At 44.6% G+C, this 19,834-nt stretch overlaps 2 protein-coding genes across 3 annotated transcripts; one reads left to right on the forward strand and one right to left on the reverse strand.

Annotated features, from left to right (window-relative positions):
• Nucleotides 1-1,942: 1,942 nt before the first annotated feature.
• On the reverse strand, nucleotides 1,943-8,476 carry ZKSCAN4 (zinc finger with KRAB and SCAN domains 4). 2 transcript variants are annotated; one of them, XM_066353532.1, is made up of 5 exons: nucleotides 7,999-8,476; nucleotides 6,677-6,821; nucleotides 4,912-4,994; nucleotides 3,884-4,007; nucleotides 1,943-2,949 (listed from the first exon to the last, which is right to left on the reverse strand). In XM_066353532.1, the coding sequence occupies exons 1-5, from the start codon at nucleotides 8,371-8,373 to the stop codon at nucleotides 2,105-2,107; spliced, it is 1,572 nt and encodes a 523-aa protein (XP_066209629.1). In that variant the 5' UTR covers nucleotides 8,374-8,476; the 3' UTR covers nucleotides 1,943-2,104. The 2 variants fall into 2 exon arrangements, with proteins under 2 accessions (XP_066209629.1, XP_066209628.1); XM_066353531.1 differs by having other exon boundaries at nucleotides 3,923-4,007; nucleotides 4,912-5,045.
• Nucleotides 8,477-17,735: 9,259 nt separating this feature from the next.
• On the forward strand, nucleotides 17,736-19,511 carry NKAPL (NFKB activating protein like). Its single transcript, XM_066352645.1, is given in 3 exon segments — nucleotides 17,736-17,769; nucleotides 17,772-17,810; nucleotides 17,813-19,511. Coding segments are annotated over 3 exon segments (1,173 nt in total). The 3' UTR covers nucleotides 18,913-19,511.
• The last annotated feature ends 323 nt before the right edge of the window (nucleotides 19,512-19,834 follow it).

A 19,834-nucleotide genomic window follows, 5' to 3' on the forward strand; every position in this document is an offset into this window, starting at 1 on the left:
TCTTACTAAAAGCCTAGGCTGTGTGTGTGTGGGTGTGGGTGTGTGTGTGTGTGTGTGTGTGTGTGTAGTGTTCATTGGAAAGCTAGTACTCGAAAGTATTTTTCTACAGCCCTGGCTGTGTAGCTCAGTTGTTTAGAGCATCATCCAGATACTCCAAGGTTGCAAGTTTGATCCCTGGTCAGAGCACATATTAAGAATCAATTAGTGAATGCATAAATAAGTGGAACAACAAATTGGTGTTTCTCTCCTTTCCTCTCTCTCTAAAGTCAATAAATAAAATGTTTTGTCTACAATATTCCCCTTCTCTACAGAGAAGTGTTTTGTGCTCAGAAGGAGCAGAAAAGGGCACACTGATTCTTTGTTAATCTCAATTATATGTGTTTAATCCTTTCTGGTTTGTAAAAGGCTTTCACATATATCCCTGCACATAATATAATAAACACTAAAGAAAAATGAACAGTGCTTAAAATCAAGGCCATTAGCAAATATTTAGGATAATTAAAAATAAGGTGAGAAAAGGAAAGAACAAATTTGTGGAGGTAACAAAAATAAAGTTAATTTAAAAGGTAACTTTAAAAGACTAGGAATTATTAATTGGAGAAAGTCTGTAGCATTGTGAGAGCTAAAGGTTGGACTGCAGTGAGGGACAGTGAAGCAAAGATTTTGTAGGACTGGTGGAGGGAGAGAGATTTGGTTTGCACAGTCCCTGGTCAGCCTGTGCTCCTTCAGAGCAGGAATCCAGGAAGGTAACTGGACAGAATATGGTCAGGGTTTCATCAGAAGCTGAATCCATTCTTGGCACAGCCTGGTACAGCCGGCAGCAGGTGATAGGCCCTCAGGCACCTAGGAAGAAGATATCAGCCTTTGAAGAACTCACAGAAGGTGATTTGGATCACTGGTTTCTTACTGTGAGTAACTCACAGCGTAATGTTGACTTCACATCTTGATTCTTTGGATGTTGTGTAATCTTTTTGGTCAGATAATCAGGATTCCCAAAGTGCTCCTCTGCTGCCCACACTCAGGTTCTGTCCTCATTGGCTGCCTCCAATCCCATCTTCCTATCCCCAATCATAGGACGGTTTTAAAAATGAGAATAATACTGGTTGTAAATATTCAGTGTGAATCCTCTGATCTAGAGGAAGTTTAGAATCAGCTTGGCATAGGCCTCGATGCACTGTTGGCTCTAAATTGGGAGGGAGGGATGCAGATTATGTCTTGACACTTGGTTATGCCCAAGATACATAAAAGCTGAGAAACAAGCTGTTGAGCATCATTGAATTTATGTCAAATTCATAGTCATCTTGTTCTGACTTGATAAAGTGATTTTTATTTACCTGAATGTGAACAGTTCCCACCAAAGTGTAGCAAAATTAATGTGAACTAATGTAATTGATATTGACTACAGAATGGAGTTGTGTGGATGGAGTGCTCTCACAGTGTTTTAATGACAAAGAAGCTGTTTAAGGCATTCATACTGGAAGTGAAGAATACACTGGTGAAGAATTATGGGTTCCTCCACCCCAACTCTGACAAGCCTATGGACTTGGCAATACACAGGATTGATCTCTAAATTTAGAACCTCAGAGAATTAAACACAAACACAGATAGTCTTAGTTTAAAATTTTTTAGAATTCTACACATCAGATTTCCAAAAAGATGAAGATCATTTCACATGTACCTATGTGCAAGGCACCATGGGAGCATGAGGTATTATTGACCCAACACATTAGTGAAAGACTCAATATGGGCAGAATGGGTAGTCAGAGTATCAGCCCCCACAATCACAGTCACCAACCCAGGAATGTCCTAGAGTGGTGGCTGAGAGGCATGAGCCACTCAAAATCCCTGAAGTCCAATAGGCGAGATCAAACCATCCCAGGTCCTACCTTTTGCAGACAACAATCCAGAGCCTCCTTTCAGACAAGCTTTTTCCCGTCACTAGAATGTGGAAGATGATTCATCTCAGCCAGGCTCTGTTTTCGAACACACCTGATGACGTGTGGTAAATAAGGCCCTAGCCCCCTATTGCTGAGGTCAGGGAGGGCTCAAGGGCAACTTCAGTTCAACGAGAAAGGAGCACTAACTTTGGTCCCTAGGACATGGGTCACCGGGACAGAACTTTTTTCACAACGTGGCTTCTCTGATGTTGAACAAGGTATGAAGTTCGGGTGAAGCCTTTTCCACATGCCTCACACTCATGGGGTTTCTCACCGGTGTGGATTTTTTGATGTTCAAAAAGGCTTCTGTACCTACTGAAACTTCTCTCGCATCTGTTACATTTGTGAGACACGGGGGCCTCAACCTCTTCCTGCAGACGCTCCCAGGTCTCTCCACGCTCGGGGTCCTGAGCCTTTCTGTCACTATGCACCTTCTGATGTCTCAGGAGATGCGAATTCCGTCTAAAGGCTTTACTGCACACGCTGCACTGGTATGGCTTCTCCCCTGTGTGGATTCTGTGATGCTCAAGGAGGCTGCAGCTCTGGCTAAAGGTCTTCCCACAGTCCTCACACTCGTAGGGCTTTTCCCCGGTGTGTGTTCTCTGGTGCTTGATAAGGTTGGAGCTGTGACTGAAGACCTTACCACAGTCTTCGCAGGCATAGGGTTTCTCACCAGTGTGGACTCGCTGGTGAATGACCAGGGCTGAGCTCCCGATGAAGGACTTGCCGCAGTCTTCACACTCATATGGCTTCTCCCCAGTATGGATTCTCCTGTGCTTAGTCAGGCCTGAACTCTGAGCAAAGCTCTTTCCACACTCATGACACACATGTCGCCTCTTTCCAGTGGCATTTATCTGCTCTCTTTGTGACCCGCCCTGCTGTTCACTGGTCCCTGCATATGCAGGTATCTGGGTAATGGCTTCACCCAGGTGGCATGATATCTGCCCAGGCTCCTGTTCCCAATGCGCCTCAGCTAGAGGCAAGTCTCTGATCGTTGTCTGTATTTCACCACCTGAAATAACAAAGGGCCAGCGACTGTCAGTCACAACCTGCCAGGGAGGAAAGCTCTCTCTCTGCTGAGCCCCAGGGAGGCGAGAACGACGGAGGTCTGTCTGTGCCATGGGAGAATGTCTGCGTACAGGAATCAGGATGGAAGGACAGGGAGAATGAGAGTGCTGGGAGAGAGGAGACCTGGGGACGGGAAGGGTCCTTCAGGAGAAGGGTACCACTGAGAATGGGGGGAAGGGGTGAGGATTGCATGGGGGGGTGTGCAGAGGCTCTAGGTTCTAGGGGTCGTCAGGCAGGGCTATGCACCTAGGAATGGATAACAAAGTGCTGAGCAGAAGGCGATCGTAAAGCAAAGCAGGTGAAAGGACTTCTGAGCATTCTGTAGGAATCAGAGATACACGGAGCTCAGAAAAGCAGCATTACCTCTGCGCTCATCCTGGGCAGAGGCAGGGTCCATGCACAGGACTGGCTTCGGTGCTGGGGTATCTGAGTTGAAGCCCCACTGTACCACCGATGAGCTATGTGGACACAGACAAGCCAGGGCGTCTGTAAGCCCCTGCACCCTCATCTCTGCAGTCTGGCCTTGTCATCATCAGTGTCTAAGTCACTTCTAGCTGTCATACACTGGTCCCATAATCCGTTTCATGAGGAGACCCCACCCCTTAAAGCTCTCCTCCCCGTCAGGGCTAGCTACAGGGAGGGAATCCACACTGACAGAGCATCTGCTCTGAGCCATACCTGTCCTGTCTCGTTCCACGTAACCTAACTAGAACGCTAGGCAAGAAGGGTTCAGGAACCAATCAGTCACAGGGTTCAGAGCACATGATCTGAATCCAAACATAATGGGTAGGGCTCCGTGGCTTCTAACAGCCCAGCAGGTTCTAATACACGGAGGAAGCCAGAAAACCTTATGAGCGGTTGATGCCCATCCATCTTACCTGGGGAGGTCAGAGCACCACAGCCGTCCTGTCTCTCACCTCCGCACACGTTCACCACAGGTGACTCCAGCTCTGTCCATCCAGAGGAGATGGTCAGAGCCACTTCTTCCATTTTCAGCAACCCCTGCAACAATAGGCAATCACACCTACCTCCCTGCCCAAGATCCGTGTCAGAGCTGGGCACATGCAGAGAATGCACACCCCCTAGAGGGGCCCATGAAAAAGAGCAGACAGGCATGCTTTCACCGACTTCACCCTCGCTCTCATCACCTGTTTGTGAACAAAAGAACGACGGAAGGGAGGAAATACTACACACATTAGGAAAAGTACTTTCACTTAATCCTAAACAGTCCAGAGGGTGAAAAGGTTCGGGAAACGAGGGCAAGTGCCCTGAAAGCAGTGACACCGTATCCAAACCTTTCAAAAGTTACAGGGCTGGGGGCTCACATTAATACCTTTTCAAATACAATGAAATCTACGTCTGAGGTGAAGTAGGAAAGGAAAGACTGGGTAAGAAGAGAAAACCCAGTTTAAGTAAAGATTGTCCCCAGTGTAACAGTAAACTTTATACAAGAGGATATGCCTTCTCTGTCCCTTCAAATTCAAGTTCCTAGAGAGCAGAGGTCATGTCTTTATATGTCTCACTAACAGCATAGTTAATGACACTGGAGAGAAAAAACTAAATCACCAATCACCAGGATAACAAGATCCTCAGTTTGCATTGACTGAATTGCTCTCATTGAACAAATAAAAAATCTCACTGAGGAAGGAGCTGACCAGACAGATGGGTTAGGAAGATAGGGGAAGCACAGACAGCCCACCCCCCAAGCTGGGAGTAAACCAGGAACATCATCTTAAGTGGGCACCCAAATAAAAGCAGACAATGGTTAGCCAGCTTGGATAGATGAGAAAACAAACCCCGTGTGGACCAGGGCGGGGCTGTCGGACCTGGAGGGGAAGGGGTCTCACCAGGAGCTCAAGAGCAGGGACAAGGTGCTGGTGCTGGGGAGGGAGGGGCTCCAGCTCACCTGGGACTCTGGGGTGAGCCTGGCAGCCCCCACTGCATCTTCTGTGTGGGCCCCTCCCAGGGCAAGCCCAGGAACCTGCACAGCTGAGAAGGAGAGCTCTGCATGAGATCTACCCTCACACTCAGCCTCCCAGCCTGTGGAGTTCAAGTTCAAATACTGGGTTAGGACATTCCTGCCAAGGAGTTTACACAGTGTGCTCCTTTCCCAAACCCCTGATCCCTCCCAGCTCCAGCCCCAGGGCCCCGAGAGTTAGGTGTGCTCTGCAGATACACAAAATTGATGGATCTTTGGTAGGAATGGTGCAATGAAAGCAGCGTAGGAACAAAACAAAGCCTTCCATTTTAAGATCCTTCAGTCTTGTTTTTTGCTGAGGGGATAAGAGGATATTTGTTATTATAACATCACTTTAGTAGCTCTTACGGTGCTTTCTGCTTTAGTTTCTGAAAAAACTAAGGTGAGTCAGATAAGGCTTCTCCCAGAAAGGATGACATGAGATTCTGCTTATATAGAACATGCTCCATTTTGAGAGAAGTAAAGGGGAAATTCAGGTTCTCTAAAAGGGATGAACTTTGCAAGGGGCACAAAACATGTTAGTTTAGGCTAGAATTTCTGTTGAGAATTGGAGACTGGACATTGACAGGCATGTTCTAGTTTTATGTGTTGGGAACCTGCCTCACTGTTCCCAGCACATGGGGAACATACAGCAATTTCCTACTGAGGGATTTTTCACCCTGTTCCAGTTACAGACTAAGGGTTTGGAAAATTTATACTCTTGTATTTGCAGCAGTTCTATGATGTGGGATATTCTGGCTGGCTTTACAGATCCAGCCTTATTTTCTTCATAGCAATTACCAATATCTAAAATTGTATCATTAATTTATGTTTATGTGCTGTCTTCCTAATTGGAATGTCAGCTACATTGCTGTGAGAAACCTAACTCTGTCTCTGGTGCCTTCTACACTGGCTACCACACAGAGGCCTCCATACACAGATGTTACATGAATGGAGGTGATTGTGTTGTTAAGTAGTCAAATCTTTCTTTTTTTAAAAAAAAGTTTTTATTATTAAGTGAAAGGAGGGAAGATAGTGAAACAGACTCCCACATGTGCCCTGGCGAGTATACACCTAACCACCCAGGTCTGGGGCTGATGCTCAAATCAACCAAGCTATCCTCAGTGCCTGAGGCCAATGTGCTCAGACCAACCCAGCCATCCTCAGCACCTGGGGCCAGTGCTTGAACCAATCGAGCCACTGGCTGCAGGAGGGGGATAGAAGCAGATAGTCGCTTCTCTTGTGTGGTCTGATTGAGAATCAAACCCAGGACATCCATACCCCAGGCTGACACTCTATCCACTGAGCCAACCTGGCCAAGGCCCCAAACACAAATTTTAATATAGTCTTATTTACTATGTCCAGAATTGGTTAAGAAAGCTTTCCGCTATGGTTTGTTTTAATGTTTTTCTCATTGATATTTAGAGAGAAAGAAAGGGAAAAGCGAGACAGGAACATCAATCTGTTCCTGTATGTACCCCGACTGGGGATCAAGCTGGCAACTTCTGTGCTTCAGGACAATATTCTAACCAACTGAGCTATTCAGCCAGAACCTTCCACTATTGCTTAAATTTGTCCCTTTTAGTCTCAGTCTCAAATTAAAGTAGATCTGTGATGGGCTTGAAAAGCACAGTCAACAGATCTTTTGTAAGTGACCTTAAGTGAAAGTGGATGAAGTCGGTAGAACTCATAGTGCCCAGCAAATAATCCTCACCTCTGTCTGGTAAGGACTGGGATCTCACAGGTTCATGCTTGAGCAGAGCCCTCATTGGCTGGAACTGCGTACTTCGTGACCTCTGAGCTGGTGTCAACACTGCCATCTTGCAACAGAGCAGTTGCCCCTGGTCACCACCTGGGACCTAAAAGTCATTCATCTATTTATTAATCAAACACTTCTATCATGCTATGTGCTATTACTTTCTCTTTTTTCCAGGTACTATTTCTATGAGCTTTACAAATATTAATTCACTTAATGGAGACCACAACCCTATGATATAGTACTATTATTATCTTCATTTTTATGTGAGGAAACTGAGGCACAGAGATTATGTAACTTGCCCAAGGTCACTCAGCTAATAAGTGTCAGTGCGGGAGTGGAGCTCAGGCAGAACGATTCTAGAACTCATGCTCTTAACCATTACTCTGTGCTTCCTCATTATATACATTTGTGCTTTTATGAAAACTCCTTGGGAATTGGAGCTAAATTCTCAGAGAATACTAATATCTTTTCTTATCTGAAAAATGAGACTAATGATTTCCAGCCTGTACGGCTTGGGGGACCAGTAGATAAGGTCACAGTGCGTGGAATCCCCTATGCAGGCCCCTGCCCGTGGTATGTCCCCATGGAATGCAGCCTTCCCTCCAGGCATTAATAGTTCAGTCAGTTTCCAAGTTACTCTCTCAAGTGCTGCTCAGAATTCCCCACATCTATCAAGGATGAAGAGCCTGAACACCAGTGACTTGAAACGAATTTTTACTGTTACTGCACTAGAGGACATGCCCTCCCAAATATTCCATCAGTGTAAATAGAAAACAAAATATTTTTCTTACTTTTACTAGCCTCCAAGAGATATTTAGCGTTTTCTTCCATTATGAATGGAAGCAACAAAGCCAAGTGTCATCAGCATATCTTGGAATTTGTCTGCAATAGAAACTGCAGTGTTTTTACAACAGGTTACAACCAAGCAAATATTGTCAAAGTCACTGAAGCTTGTAACCCTTTGAAATGACCACTTACTTAGTAGGCCTAGTCCCTAGATTTTATTATTTAGTGCATTAATTTAGAAGAGTGCATCTATAACTCTGTCACAATTTTGTTTCATGCCCTGCTAACCGCAATTCGGCATCATTGTGGCTACTCTTGTAATCCTTTATATAATATATTTAAAAATATTACGAGAAGGGTCCACAGACTGCACCTTACTGCCAGGGATGTTCCCGGCACACAGAGACTGGGAACTCTGGCCCGGAAAGGAATGCCCCACGCTAGGTTCGTGAGGTTTCAGGAGGAGACAGACCCGGCTCTCAGACACTGACCCTGCTCTCCACCAGCGGCACGCGCTCCTCCTGCTGCCTCTGCAAATCCTCCAGCAGCACCACGGCCTCCTCCCCGCTCTGCGGCTGCTGCTCCCGCACCCGGGCCTGCAGCTCGGCGGGCAGGATGCTCAGGAACTGCTCCAGCACCAGCAGCTCCAGCATCTGCTCCTTGCTGAGCGCCTCGGGCCGCAGCCACAGGCGGCAGAGCTCGCGCAGCCGGCGGAACGCCCGGCGGGGGCCCCCGGCCTCGGGGTAGCGGAAGCCGCGGAAGCGCTGGCGCGAGCGCTCGGGGGCCGGGACCTCCTCGTCCTCCACCTTCACCGCCAGGATCCCGGCCCGGTCCTCGGCTGCGCTCTCCCCCGATTCTCTCGCCATCCTGGGCCCGGGCCGCACTGGGGCCTCCCGGCCGCTGGAGCTGCTTCAGCAGAAGGTTCCTGGGGGTGGGGGCGGCTGTCAGCCCGTCTACGGCAGGGACACCCCGGGGCGCAGCTGCGCAGGTTTTCCTCCGGCGCCTGTGCTGCGTCGTCCTCTGCGCCCTCCCGGGATCCTAAGCCGGCGCTGCTGTGGACGGAGCAACACTGCGGCCGGGGCAGTGTACCCGGGACCTCGGGGGAATCGCCGTCACCGGCTCTCTAGGAAGCGCCTCTCGGTGACTGTCCTCGACTTAACCCCTTAATCCGCCACTCAGGAGAGTCAGAAGGGGAAGAGAAAGAATGACAGGCTCTGTATCGGGAGAAATCCTCTGTCAGGATCCTAAAGAGCTGGCATAAAGGGCACAAACTCAGGCAGCTGCTCTCTGGCTCTCTCCCTCTCTCCTCCCTCTGCCGCTCCCTTCGTCGCCCCTTTCCCAGGCAGCTTCCTCCAAGGCGCTCCAGTGCTTTTCCCCACCCTCTCCCCCCAGGCGTACTTTTCTTGCCTCCCTCTTTCCCCCAAGTTCCAAGGGCCCTTCTTTCGCCTCTGGAAGTTGTTTCCTGAGCCCATTTCTTCTACGACTGACTTATTCTACCTCTGTGACTTTCTAAATAAACTTTCTCTTATAAAAAAAAATTGACATAAACTCAGAAGAAAACAAGAGCTTTCTTGGAGCTCTTGGGGGTCTGGGCAGGAGGACCTTCTTTTCCTTGAGAAGTATCACCAGGCACTTGCTTGGAGTAGTGGCAGCCCCCAGGCCTTGTCCTGCCACTGGCCCTTCTTTTCCTCCCCTTCAAGGCCAAACTACTTGAAAGAAAGCACTTTTATTTTTAACTCTAGTTCTCACTTTCCACTTATCCTTAACACACTATAGGTAGCACACTGCCAACAAAGCCATTGGGACTGCTCCTGCAAAAGTAATTGTAGACTCCCAATACGCACACACACTTACCACTTTTTATTTTCCATGGTTCCTCACAGGCAACAGGCTTACAAGACTCCGTTTCTAGAAACTCTCTACTCCCTGGCTTCAAGGACCTATTTCTGCTTGCTTTCTTCTGTTGTTTTTTTCCCCAAAAAATCTCATTCACAGTCTAGCATAGTGGTTAGATACAAAGACTCAAATCGTGTTACCTGGGTTCATAAATCTGGTTTACCACATTTTAGCGGGTGACCTTGGTATCTTATGTAACCTCTTTCTGCCTGACTTTCCCAATCTATATAGTACATGGGAACAGGAATAGTAGATAAGGATATTGTAAGCATTATGGGAGTTTTTAAATGTAAAGCGCTTAGAACAATACCTCGCCTATAATAAACTAAGCCTACCCTAAAATGGAAGAAACATCTGAGATTCCTTTGAACCAGATGGGACTAGATTTTAAGCCAGAAGGATTGCCATTGTTTTGCTTGACTGAGATACCAGTTAAGTCTCCTTTCCAGCCCATGGAGTTGCAAGTTTGATAAAAGTTTTAAGTTGAAAAATACTGTATCATGCTGGCAACTTCCTGAGTTTTCTCAATTTTATTATTCAATTACAGTTCACATTCAATATTATCTTATACCAGTTTCAGATGTACAGCACAGTTGGTAGACAGTTACATAATTTACAAAGTGGTGCCCACAATATTTCAAGTATCCACCTGGCATCATACATAGTTATCACAATATTAGTGACTATATCCTCTATGCTGTACTTGACATCACCATGACCATTTTGAAACTACCAATTTGTATTTCTCAATCCCTTCACCTTTTTCACCCAACCCTCCCGCCCTTTGTCAACTACCATTCCAATTTCTGTGTCTATGAGTTTGTTTCTGTTTTGTTTGTTCATTTACTTTGTTCTTTAGATTCCACATGTAAATGAACTCATATGGTACAGTATTTGTCTTTCTCTGTCTTATTTCATTATGCATAATACCCACTAGGTCCATCCATCTTGTTGAAAATGATAAAATATTATTCTTTTTAAGACCAAATAATACTCCATTGTATATATGTACAATTTTAATTCCTGGGTTGCTTCTATAGCTTAGTTATTAGAAATAACACTGCAGTGATTCCTGAGTTTTTATTATTCAGTCTATTCCTCTTTAGTTCAAAGAACAATAAGGCCTGACCTGTGGTGGTGCAGTGGATAAAGCATCGATCTGGAATGCTAACGTTGCCAGTTAGAAACCCTGGGCTTGCCTGGTCAAGGCACATATAGGAGTTGATGATTCCTGCTTCTCCCCACCTTCTCTCTCTCTCTCTCTCTCCTTCTCTCTCTCTCTCTCTCTCTCTCTCTCTCTCTCTCTCAAATGAATAAAATCTTTAAAAAAAGAATAATAAGAAAGGGATAGAACTTAAGAAAATGAGAGGTCCCAAAGGCTGTTACAAATGAAACTAGAAAGTATTTTTCTCTTGATGAGCTAGCTGGCACAGGAGGTAACAAGGCAATGCCCTGGCATGAAAGAACCTAAATCTAATTAAGTTTCTTCAGACCTATGTACAGGTGACATACAGAAACAAGTGAAGTTAGCAGTTTTCAAACCCCACAGCACATTGGAATCTTTGGGGAGCTTTTAAAACATCCTGATACCTTGGCTACAACCAAAATCAATTACATCAGAATGTCAGAGGGTGGGACCCAGGTGTGAGTAACTGTAAAATTTGCTAGGTTCTTATATGCAGGTGAATATGATACTTAAAAGAAGTAATCAACCAAATCCAAAACGGGGGACATTTTACAGGATGTAAGAGCCAAGTTCTTCATCAAATAAATGGCTTTAAATACTCTGAAAGAACTGGAAAAGGAAACAAAAAAAATGGTACAATGATGACTGTTGAAGTTGGGTGAGAGGCATGGGGGGGAGGGGTCACAGTAATATTTTCTTTATACAGTGTGTCCGTAAAGTCATGGTGCACTTTTGACCGGTTACAGGAAAGCAACAAAAGACGATAGAAATGTGAAATCTGCACCAAATAAAAGGAAAACTCTTCCAGTTTCTGTAGGATGATGTGGCAGCATGTGTGCATGTGCAGATGATGACATAACACCATGTATACAGTGGAGCAGCCTACGGCCATGCCAGTCGAGATGTGGACAGTACAGAGGAAAGTTCAGTGTGTTCTATGGCTCACTAAATTCGAATCCGTGACCAAAGTGCAACATGAATATCGGCGCGTTTATAATGAAGCACCACCACATAGGAATAACATTACTTGGTGGAATAAGCAGTTGAAGGAAACCGGCAGTTTGGTGGAGAAAATCCCGTTCTGGTAGGCCATCAGTCAGGGACAAGTCTGTAGAGGCTATACGGGATAGCTACCTAAGGAGCCCTAAAAAATCTGTGTGTGAGCCCACATCGAACTGCACTGAATAGGTTTAAAACTGGGAGAGTTTTCCTTTTATTTGGTGCAGATTTCACATTTCTATCGTCTTTTGTTGCTTTCCTGTGACCAGTCAAAAGTGCACCATGACTTTATGGACACACTATTTATGTTTGAAATTTTTCATAGTAATTTTTATTTATTTATGTATTTATTTTTAGTGATAGAGGCAGAGAGAGAGAGACAGACAGACAGGAAGGGAGAGAGATAAGAAGCATCAACTCATAGTTGCAGCACCTTAATTGTTCATTGATTATTTCTCATATGTGCCTTGACTGGGGGGCTCTAGCTGAGTCAGTTACCCCTTGCTCACGCCAGTGACCTTGGGCTCAAGCCAGCGACCATGGGGTCATATCTATGATCCCATGCTCAAGCCGGTGAGCCTGTGCTCAAGCTGGAGACCTTGGGGTTTTGAACCTGGGTCCTCAGCATTCCAGGCCAAAGGTCTATCCACTGTGCCACCATCTGGTCAGGCAGTAATTTTTTAATTAAATAAGAAATTCACCTTGCATTTGAATAATTCTGTCCAAAAGCCTTTAGGTGGAGCCAAAGGACATTGGAGAGAAAGCAGCAGCCCAGCCCAGAATGAGTTTGGAGCCCAAGTGGGGTGAGGAGAGGGTGTTCACAGGGGTGGAGACAGAGGCTTTCGCAGGAGAATTGACTGAGACATTTCTACCATCTATTCTACAGACCCATTCAAGTGTCACCACTTGTTGATTTGAGGTCTGAGCCCAACTGAGAAGAACAAAAAGGCATGGGGCAATTGATTACATACAAGATGGATCAATGAAATAGATAAATATACTTAACATATTGGGAGCCAGGATTCACACATAAAAGAAGGAGTTACAAACACGGAAAAGAGATAAGCCAAAATAAATCCTGTAGTGTTGAATTGGAATTAAGAGTGTCAGCATGAACTCAAGGTCCCAATATTTAGAGTTACTTATAGAAAAAAATATAGATGTAGGTATATAACATTTGATAATTGATGCTGCAATATTTTGATCCAAATGGAAAAAAATTTTGGTTGACATAAACACAAAATTAATTCCAGTAGTTTAAACATTTAAAAGTCTAAAAGCAAAACCTTTGTGTATATGTACCACAGCTTTTTTAATCCACTCATCCACTGATGGACACTTGGGCTATTTCCAGATATTGGCTAGTGTAAATAATGCTGCCATAAACATGGGGTTGCATTTCTTCTTTTGAATCAGTGATTTGGTGTTCTTAGGATATATTCCTAAAAGTAGGATGACTAGGTCAAAAGGCAGTTCCATTTTTAATTTTTTGAGGAATCTCCATTAAGCTGTGGTACATATACACAATGGAATACTATGAGGCCATGAAAAAGAAGGAAATATTACCTTTTGCGACAACATGGATGGACCTGGAAACTATTATGTTAAGTGAAATAAGCCAGGCAAGAAAGAAAAATACCATATGACCTCACCATTAGAGGAATCCAATCAACAATGTGAACTGAGGAACAGAATAGAGGCAGAGGCAGGATCAAAGGGACCAGTGGGAAAGCAGACAGAGGGAAAGGGAATGAGAGGATGAGATCAGAGAAGGAAGAGATTGGTGAAATTATATACACATAACACAGCGTTATAGAGAGCAAAAAAGCAAATCCTGGAGGGAAGGGGGGAAGGCATTGGAGGAGGGCAAGGGGGACGTTGATGGGAATACGGAGTGGGGGAGGATGTATTCGGTGGGACACTTGAATCTATGTAAACACAATAAATTTAAATCAGTAAAAACAAAACAAAAACACAAGCAAAACCTTCACACTCAAGAAGAAAGTAGGAACATTTCTTTATGCTCTTGAGTAAAGCAAGATTTCTTTACAAATACACAAACTGCACAAAATGCAAAGAAAAATATAGTTAATTTCACATCATTAAAACCAGAAGATACCAGAAACAAGTGGAAACGACAAAAGACTGACAGAAACTATATGCAACCAATATAATCAACAAGGATCAATACACAGAATATAAAATGAACTTCTACAAATAAACAAGAGAAAGCCAACATTCAGACCCCAAAACTGACAAGGAATATTCATAGGTGTTGGACGAAAGCCAAGGCACCAAGTGACTTTCTGTTCCCATCCTGAGAAAGTGAACGTCGAGACCAGAGGTAAGGAACCTTTTTGGCTGAGACAGCCATGAACACCACATATTTTAAAATGTAATTCCATGAGAGCCATACAACAACCCATGTACGTTACGCATTATCCAATAAAAATTTGGTGTTGTCCCAGAGGACAGCTGTGATTGGCTCCTGCCACCTGCAACCATGAACATAAGCGGTAGGAAATGAATGGATTGTAATACATGAGAATGTTTTATATATTTTTTTATTTTTCTGAAGTTGGAAACAGGGAGGCAGTCAGACAGACTCCCGCATGTGCCCGACCAGGATCCACCTGGCATGCCCACCAGGGGGCGATGCTCTGCCCATCTGGGGCATTGCTCTGTTGCAACCAGAGCCATTCTAGTGCCTGAGGCAGAGGCCACAGAGCCATCCTCAGCGCCTGGCCAGACTTTGCTCCAATGGAGCCCTGGCTGCGGGAGGGGAAGAGAGAGACAGAGAGGAAGGGGGGGTGGAGAAGCAGATGGGTGCTCCTCCTGTGTGCCCTGGCCAGGAATCGAACCCAGGACTCCTGCACGCCAGGCCGACGCTCTACCACTGAGCCAACCGGCCAGGGCGAGAATGTTTTATATTTTTAACGTTATTTTTTTATTTATTTTTTTTTTGTATTTTTTTTGTATTTTTCTGAAGCTGGAAACAGGGAGAGACAGTCAGACAGACTCCCGCTTGCGCCCGACCGGGATCCACCCAGCACGCCCACCAGGGGCGACGCTCTGCCCACTAGGGGGCGACGCTCTGCCCACCAGGGGGCGATGCTCTGCCCCTCCGGGGCGTCGCTCTGCCGCAACCAGAGCCACTCTAGCGCCTGGGGCAGAGGCCAAGGAGCCATCCCCAGCGCCTGGGCCATCTTTGCTCCAATGGAGCCTTGGCTGCGGGAGGGGAAGAGAGAGACAGAGAGGAAGGAGGGGGTGGGGGTGGAGAAGCAAACGGGCGCTTCTCCTATGTGCCCTGGCCGGGAATCGAACCTGGGTCCCCCGCACGCCAGGCCGACGCTCTACCGCTGAGCCAACCGGCCAGGGCCCGTTATTTTTTTAATTTAAGATTTGTCTGCAAGCCAGATGCAGCCATCAAAAGAGCCACATCTGGCTCGTGAGCCATAGGTTCCCGACCCCTGGTCCAGACCAAGCATACATGACTGAAGGCAGTTGTGCCCAGAGAAGGCTCAAGGTCACAATGCTGGCCCTGCTGGAGCTTTCTGCAGGTCAGATGCTCCAAGGCACCTCTGTCCTGGAGAGATTGGGGTCCTCCACTTGCAGGATTGTTGCTGCCTCATTCCTTTGTAGCTCTTCTTCATGAAACCCTGAATAACAACAACAATAGGCAATTCATAGATGAGGAATCTGAAATGGCAGAGTTCTAATTAAGCAAAATGAAATTCCCTCAAAAAAATGTTCATTCTTCCCATTTTAAGACCTTATTTTAAAAACTGTACTCTATTATGTTTTGAATAATAATTCTGTTTTATCAATAAGTGTGGAAATTTGTTTTTTTCTTATTATATGTGTGTATATAATATCCTCAATTTTGCCTGTTGGGTCAAACAATATAAAATACTTAATATTGGCATTTTACAGAAAAAGTTGGCTGACTCCTGTTCTCCTAGAACTAGGTCATAGCTTTCCTAAGGAACAAAAATATATTCTAAAACTAATTTCTCTATACGTTATCTGAAAGAGATATTTCATCAATCCATTAATAGTCAAAATCCTCATAAGACACTAACTACAATAGTTTAATTTTACAGTTACCACAAGTAAAACATATACATCCATTTCATTAGCCTACCAAGTAGTTGATAACACCAGAGGAAAATTTTTTACATAAAGTATGACATTGTTACTTACAGGGAATCTACAATACTGATTGATCCATTGTGATATTTTCACTATACATGTGACCATTCACTTATACACTCCCTCCTATTTGCCTGTTTCTAAATTAGAATAGTTTGTGGCAGGGCATCATGCCAGTCCTTACCTCTTTCCATCACATTACTAAAATTCTACTTAGATCAAATGATCTAATTGGGTCCTATTCAATTTAATTTCCCCCATTTTATTGTTTAGAGGCCCAGTGTCAGGAAAGCACAATTCCTAAATTCAGATTAGCTTTTCTATCACTTTCCAAGTTTGTCAACTAAGTGAGCAGATCAAGTTAACTATAATCAAGATGACAGCAATCCCTGCATACATTTTAAGATGAGGGGGAAATGATCCTGAATGAAATGTTTGTCATTTCAGAGTAAAACAAGTGTGTGGGCAAAGTGGTTCCAAAACCACAATGTTTCTGAAGAAAGTATAGAAGACATCCACAGGATTGAGTTGGGTGTTTGAATTTAAGAATAAAAATCTGAACCTGTGGTAAGGTTCCAAAGAATTGAAAAATTAATATTGATGTTTTAGGAGAAAAAGTCACTCAGGTTTCTTGTCCTCTCCTTTCTGTGGGGAGTGAAGGGAAAGGGATGTAGGAGTTTTCTGGCTTGCAGAGACATACTGTGTAGAAAATCCCCTTTTACTAGGAAGCTTAAAGGGCATTTTATAATTTGGGCTAAGCATACAGAGAGATTTTGTAATTTGATTTTTATACTTATGTGTGATTTGCACCAACTCAGGATAGACAACAGCATTATATTGTAAATAAAGAGATTTTGTGCTAGGGAGACTTAGATTCCCTCCTTTTCCCCACACCTGTGAGGAAGAGGATAAACACCTAGCCAGGTTGGGGGGGGGGGAAGGGGAGAGAAAGGCAAGCCCTTTTCCTGTTCTCTCTTTCCTTCTTTAATGTGCCATTCACAGAAGCTGATCCCCTGGCTCCATGTAGACTCCCCTCCCCCCCCGAAAACGTGTAATTAATGTATATACCTCTAGGGATGGCAGATGAACACTGAAAGATTTGGGAATATCTTTTAATATGTGGAACAACATTTTTCACTATTGTATTACCTTGTAAGTTTTAATATATAGAAATATTTCATAAATCCTAAATATTTTATATATGTTATAAGCTTGCTAATGAATTGTGTCATCTCTCCCCCTCCTTTTCCCACCAACCTGTGTGTGATCAAAGGTATATATATAACCTGCCTCAGGGCTATAGTCCTCGCGCATGAATTGGGTCAGCTATGCCTCATGTTAGCCAGATGCGGCCGGCATATTACTAAATTTCCTCCTTTTAATAAAACTCCTTAAAAATTCATTTGGACTTGGTGTCTCTACGTAAATCTGGCGGAACGTTACTTTACAACAAGCCTTCACTTGGTTAAGATGCTGAACTCCAAATTAGATTCCAAAAGTTCTGGTTCTTGATTCCAGTAGGAACAAGTGGGACCGGGAGTCAATAACCGATTCCCCGCCCTGAAGATGGTCAACGGGATAAACGCGAGGAGCTGGGAGGTCGGGTCCCTCCCGCAAGGGGCACGATTAAAAGGACGGAAGTGAAAACGGGACGAGCAAAGGGGGAAAAGCAAATATCTTAGAAAGGGAATGTTTGAGCAGCAGAAGGATTGATTGATGCGAATTTCTCTTTTTATGTTTCCATGGGGCTCAGGCTGCGAATCGTAAACCCAAACACAGCCCTGACCGTAGCCCCTACCCACTCAGGACAAAAACCGCCGCCTACCTCGCTCAGGCGCTCGCACGCGTAACGGAGCTTCGCCTGGCAACCGGCCGAAGCGGAAGTTGCGCGACACAGCGCTGGCGCGCCTGCGCAAGCGGAAGTTGTTGGCCAGCCATGTTCCCTCAGGTAACGGTCCTGCGTTAACCGCTCCGTCACCCGAGGACGTGCGGCCCATGGCGCCAGTGTCCTGATCTAGGACTCCCGAGGACACCCGGACTCTCGGAGACGGTGACGCAGCTCATCAAGCAGCACCGTTCCCGTTGTCACTCCCGCGGCCGCGAGGGCTTCAAGCCTCCGTGGGACCTGTCCACCAGCGCTCCTTCCCCCCTCACTGGCTCCGGGTCCCGAGAGCTGCCGCCCGGGCTGCGCAACTCCGCCTTCTCGTCGTCCTCTTCCATCTACTGCGGTGGACGCTGCTACCATCACCACCACTGCGCGGGCGACAGGCAGTGGACAGAAGTCTGCGAGATGGAGGAGAGCTATCGGCAGAGGAGGCTGAAAGAGAGGAAAAGGATTGGGGAAGCGGGAGCCCCTGAGGTGTGGGGGCTGTCGCCAACGTTTCCTGAGCTGGATTATGACGAGCACACCCCATTTGAAGATGAAGATGTAAGAACTCAGAAGACCAGCACTTCAGATTCCAGCTACGAAGAAAAAAGGAAAAAGAAGACCAGTCGTTCAAAAAACAAGAAAAAAAGGAAAAAACATTCCAAAAGAAAATATAAAAAAGATTATGATAATAGTGACAGTAATTCAGACTCTGACATTAAATTTAGCTCTTATGGTAGGAAAAAGAGAACCAAAAAATCCAAGAACAAAGAGAAGAAAAAGAAGTTCCGAGGGGAAAGAAACAAGAAAAAGAAGAATAAGAAGACTGGAAAAGAATCCAGTGACGCAAGCTATAAGGATTCTGAAGGGGAGTTGCTGGAAGATACCTGGATTGAGCACTCAAAGATTGCAGGTACTATGGATCTCATAGGTCCAGAAGCACCTATAATAAACACCTCTCAAGATGAGAAGCCTTTGAACTATGGCCATGCTCTGCTTCCAGGTGAAGGTGCAGCTATGGCTGAGTATGTAAAAGCTGGCAAGCGTATTCCACGAAGAGGTGAAATTGGGCTGACGAGTGAAGAGATTGCCTCCTTTGAATGTTCAGGTTATGTCATGAGTGGTAGCAGGCATCGAAGAATGGAGGCTGTGCGTCTGCGTAAAGAGAACCAGATCTATAGTGCAGATGAGAAGAGAGCCCTTGCATCCTTTAACCAAGAAGAGAGACAAAAAAGAGAAAATAACATTCTAGCCAGTTTCCGAGAGATGGTGTACAGAAAGACAAAAGGGAAAGATGACAAATAAGAACTTTTGTTCTACAGCAGAACTTTGAACACTTTTATTTATTTATTTTTGAACACTTTTATATGACCAAAGTAGTATAAAAAGGCTTTTATGGTGATAGTGTACCTACTATGTTAGTAAGTCTTACACGAAAAGGCTACTTTTTGAGATCTCTTTAGCAATTTATTTTTTCCTTTTAACTTAATAGATGCATATGGTTTTGATAATAAAACACTACAGGAAAGTCAGTAAAATGTGTTTTTTACTGAAGTCCCTGATCCTTCTCCACAAAGAAATCTCTTCTTGGTGTCTTTTGTATCTCTTCGTGAGTTCTTCATACATACAAGCATATTGTTACAGAATAAAGGTTGGAGCTATCAACCTGGCGGGTTTTTTCCCTCTGTTGCTCTGACTTTTCTCGCTTTGAGGATTTCATTGCCTCATGGGGCCATTTGCCAATCTGTTAGCTGAAAATAGCATTTCATTTTAATTTTCTTTTTTAAGATAATTAGTATATTATGTTTATTTGAGTCAAACCCATGACATACCAGGAAGCGAGATCTCAAATGCTTTATTATTTTTATTTCTTTAAGAATAAAGTTGAGCTTTTCATATAGGTATATGAGTATTTTGTAATTATTTTTTGCATATATGTGAACTGCCCTCCCTATAAACTTTGTCTGTTTTCCTACTGTGTTGATCTTACTGTTGAAGAACTTTTCAAATAATAAATTAACCCTTTATCTTGTACCATACAGATATTTTCCCCTTTTGAATTGCTTTTTCTGGGAAACACTTGGTCATATTGCCCTTTAAGTCCTAAAAAGATCCCCTAACACTAGCCATACAATTAAATATCTTTGTCTTTCTCACTTGGAAAAAGTGCAGCTAAGAAATATGGCTTCTAAGTAAACCAAGGTAAGATTGGAGGGTTTCTTCTTCT

The sequence above is a fragment of the Saccopteryx leptura genome, chromosome 11 (genome assembly GCF_036850995.1).
Source record: "Saccopteryx leptura isolate mSacLep1 chromosome 11, mSacLep1_pri_phased_curated, whole genome shotgun sequence".
Lineage (NCBI taxonomy): Eukaryota > Metazoa > Chordata > Mammalia > Chiroptera > Emballonuridae > Saccopteryx > Saccopteryx leptura.

Bases quoted from the DNA above. Each gene is read 5' to 3' on its own strand.
- ZKSCAN4 (XM_066353531.1), bottom strand. From the start codon at position 8,373: ATGGCGAGAGAATCGGGGGAGAGCGCAGCCGAGGACCGGGCCGGGATC. The intron at 5,046-6,676 runs GTGAGGATTATT...TGAACTCCACAG, and splicing joins CCAGTCCTTACCAGACAGAG to GCTGGGAGGCTGAGTGTGAG. The intron at 2,950-3,922 runs GTGAGAGACAGG...TTGTTATTTCAG, and splicing joins TGTGGTGAACGTGTGCGGAG to GTGGTGAAATACAGACAACG.